General features: G+C 41.0%; 1 protein-coding gene across 1 annotated transcript in view; it reads right to left on the minus strand.

Annotated features, from left to right (window-relative positions):
* Positions 1-733: 733 nt before the first annotated feature.
* tmem208 (transmembrane protein 208) overlaps positions 734-3,760 on the minus strand; it is a 5,306-nt gene continuing 2,279 nt past the window's right edge. Inside the window, exons 2-6 of the mRNA XM_069705669.1 lie at positions 3,753-3,760; positions 3,257-3,316; positions 3,032-3,153; positions 1,965-2,049; positions 734-1,794 (exon numbers count right to left, since the gene is read on the minus strand). The exon at positions 3,753-3,760 is cut by the window's right edge and continues 88 nt beyond it. Of these exons, the coding sequence (XP_069561770.1) occupies positions 1,657-1,794; positions 1,965-2,049; positions 3,032-3,153; positions 3,257-3,316; positions 3,753-3,760 (413 nt within the window). The 3' untranslated portion in view covers positions 734-1,656. The remainder of the gene's footprint in view (positions 1,795-1,964; positions 2,050-3,031; positions 3,154-3,256; positions 3,317-3,752) is intronic.

Raw genomic sequence — 3,760 nt, forward strand, 5'->3', positions numbered from 1 at the left:
ACACAGGCAAAAATCAAAGCAGTCATTTTGAAAAAGCTTGTGGGGATAGTGTCATTTTAAGAAAAGTATAAAGGTAGGTAAAAAGAGTTTGTTTGAATTCCTGTATGTTTTTGCTGTTTTGCTTCCTTGTAACAGGATTCACAACATCACAGTGATTCCCCTTCAGACTTGAAGACTGCAGGTTGAAGCTCGTCGAGTAGGGTAAGCATTGGATGTAACAATAATAACAAATCTGTAATTATATCGTGAGGCTTTGCCAGCCCACGCACTCTCCTCAGAGCTTCAGCAGTAATCACTAAATTCACTTTGTCAGCACGGGATAAGAGTCACATAGTAGACTTGATAATAAACTACATTTTTGTCTGAGGACCAGGCTTAACTCACCGGATGGAAACAGAGGCGGTGAACGTAGCCGTGCACCAAGTGGTTTAACATCTCTTCAGTATTCAGGGATTACGGTGTCATCTGTATTGATCTCTCAGTCTCAAATATGTGAGCGGTTTCAAGAGGCTCTGAATAATAAGACTTACAGATATGATGTTAAGTCATTAATGTGACACGCCAAATAATTAATTTGTCTGCGTCTCATACTATTAAAAATGTATATTTAAAATGTTCAATGAACCTGCTCTTTCCTCTAAAAACCTGAAGCTGCCACATCATTAAGGAGGCTGCACTGCTCACTTCTTTAGGAAAAGTGGGATTTTATAATAAAAAAAATATGACACTGAAACAACAACCAAAGACAATTTATCGAGCAAAATAAATAGATTTTTTTTTTTCCTGGAAATCACATCAAAAGACTTTTTTTTTGACGTTTCCATCTCAAAGACCAAACACTGACCTCATCAATCTAAAAATAATACATTAATGAACAGAAGTTATTGTTAATTGCAGAAGAATTAAGTCATAAATCTGCAGAGGGTTCAAGCACCCTTAAAGACAGTCGCCTCTTATGATCAAAGAATTTTATTTAAGGCACCAAATTTTTGCCTCCGAGGAAAACTGAAAGGAAAACTACTTTCAGTCATGACTGGAGGCGTAATGTTAAAAAGAGAGAAAGATTGAGCCGTTCTTAAAGAATCTTCTTAAAACACGTCAGCATAAACTCCACACATCGATGGAAGATTTTTTTTTATTGCAAAATTGTTTCCATTTTCCTATTAAATTAAATTCATGCCCAGTTGATTTAATAAGACTTAATAGCAAAAAAAAAAAAAAAAAAAAAAAAAAAAAAATTCTTTAATGATGATGAATGATGAGACATTAAAAAAAGAAAAGAAAAAAGAAACACCACAACTGAAGTGGCAAAGGCAGAAATGAATGCAACTTGGACTCGTCGTTGGTGTATGATGTGTAATTGGAAGGAGAGCTGCAGGGGGCAGTGTGACGGCGTTGTGCAAAGGCAAAACTCTGAAATGTCTGCATGGAGACGAATGATATTTGGACTGAGATTATCTAAATAGGGAACATTTCATTTCAAGGAGGAAATTAGATTACAAGAGAAGACAAACATGGAAAAGACGATTCCACAGTGTCAGATTTGGATTGAGTTTAACTTAATAACAAAATTTCTGCCTGAATAATTTACGAGCTCCTCGCCTTTTGTATATTAGATTCTGTATATAAAAATACTGCTCCGTCTGCTCTGCAGCATCAGAATTTCTTCATCTGTCTGCGCTCTTGCCTTCTCTGCTTCTTCTCATTCACCTCCTCTGGTGCCGACGGGCTCTCTGCCGTAAACCAGGGGCCCAGGAAGTTCACCCAGAGCAGGTGCACGGCTCGGGCCGGGGCCTGGCGCGCACGCACGCACACGCACACGCACACACACACACACACACACACACACACACACGGAGGACCAGATCAAATTATGTGACATAAGGAACGCAACATGGAAAAAGAATCGGGCAGAACAATAACAGCTGGCTCGTGGGATGTATCAGATAAACTGGACATCTTACCAGCAGCCATAGATACCAGAAGTACGAGAAGATTGTGCTGAGCACTTGTACAATGGCTGTGAGCAGGATGACGTCCTTCAGGTGTCTGAAACCACAGCAAACAAACAGGAAATCGTCACTGACATGGTACACGGTTTCTGCGCACACACACACACACACACACACAAGGACTTCTACAGGTGTTACGGTGTAAGTTTAGTTTCCCTCGGCAGCACCGTCCACGGTTCGGCTCCCAGCTGCCTGGATATTTGCTGCACGTCGTTCCTCGGCTCTCTTTCCACACATTCACTGTCTGACTGAGCTACCTAACAGAGGAAAATGACAAATAACTTCCGAGAAGTTGGAGCTTTTCAACCAGACTGCTTTTTAATTCACCTACTTTCATATGAACTGTCAAAACCCAGCTCAAGGCTGGACGAAGGAGAGGAGACCACACACGAGCTGTAGCTAAAACTAGGTTTACTTTTGTAAAACTAAAGGGGAAATAAACCAAATGAAACCAAACCAAACAAGGTGGAGGCCAAAGGAGAGTGAAGATAGAGTGGCTGACTGCCACCACCTTATACAGTGGAGCCAGACCAGGTGAGCTGAATCTCCATGACGACCAGACCTCGCCCACCTGACGCCTGCAGGGACAGGTGTGTTCGTATGGTCGTCACATTAATCAAGAAACTACTGGAATTAAAATGGTCTTTGTGCTTTTTAAAAAAAAAAAATCTGTAAGTTATTATTTACAAACAACACTGAAAGTTACATTTTGTTTCTTTGAAGCAGAAGTGGAAAAATATCTTGTTGTGCTCCACTTGTATCTCAAACCACAAAAATACAAAGACCCAAAGACTAAAATAGCTTTATACCTGAAACAGATTATAGCTTTCTGGCTTGAGCAGACAAATTATTCTAAACTTAAACATACATGCTGAATAAATTACGCAGTGGAGGACGACAAGCAGTATTTTCAGTCGTTAGTAATGTTTGTAAAACATCCTCTTCAACATATGTTCAACCAGTCTGAACTTTAGGACCGAATGTAACTGGTGAACTCCAATATGTTCAAAGTCACTTACTCCGCCATCCCCTGCTCCATGTTTAAGTCGATTCCTCCGTCCAGCAGACTTCCCGGCTTGGCCATGGCGGACATGGAGCGGTAGCTCCCGACATACACCGCGAGTGCGAACACCAGCATCAGCTGCAGGAGGGCGGCGAGGTTTGGAGGCGGGAAGCGAGTGGTGTTACGTGGTATCACATCAGATTTGTGGATGGTGACATTTCAAATGGTTAAATACACTCACCCATGTCCAAAACGTAGACGAACTGTAGAAAACCAAGAAATTGACAGCAGCGTATATCACCTGCAGAGGAAGAGCATTTTAAATGGAGGTTCGACGGTAGAGCTGCAACAATTAAAACGATGAGTCAGTGAAAAAGCAAACTATTTGAATCATTCGTGAACCGTTTCAATTCATCATTAAATAAAAAAAAAAATTAAACAATTAATTTGATTGCCCTGTTGTAACTGACGGTTCAACACGCTGACAAGTAAAGAATGAAAGAAAAGAAACTCTTAAATAGATCTTACAGAGGACGTGTTAACAGAGAATGAAAGAACGCAGGAAGTCTGGCTCATCAATGATCGACAGCTCGCGTGAGATTCAAGTAACCTGCAGAACTACAGTTTGAAGCGATGCCTCTCGGTCCGGGACCGCAGCGTCCATCTCCAAAACGGAGACGTTTCCTTGGACTGAAAAACATTTAAAAACAAACAACCTGAAACGCCGAGGGTCTTACGTTTGCTC

Source organism: Brachyistius frenatus, unplaced genomic scaffold (genome assembly GCF_029030835.1).
Source record: "Brachyistius frenatus isolate BFR_SWC_R1_liver_20210118 unplaced genomic scaffold, ASM2903083v1 Contig_58, whole genome shotgun sequence".
NCBI classification, from domain to species: Eukaryota; Metazoa; Chordata; class Actinopteri; family Embiotocidae; genus Brachyistius; species Brachyistius frenatus.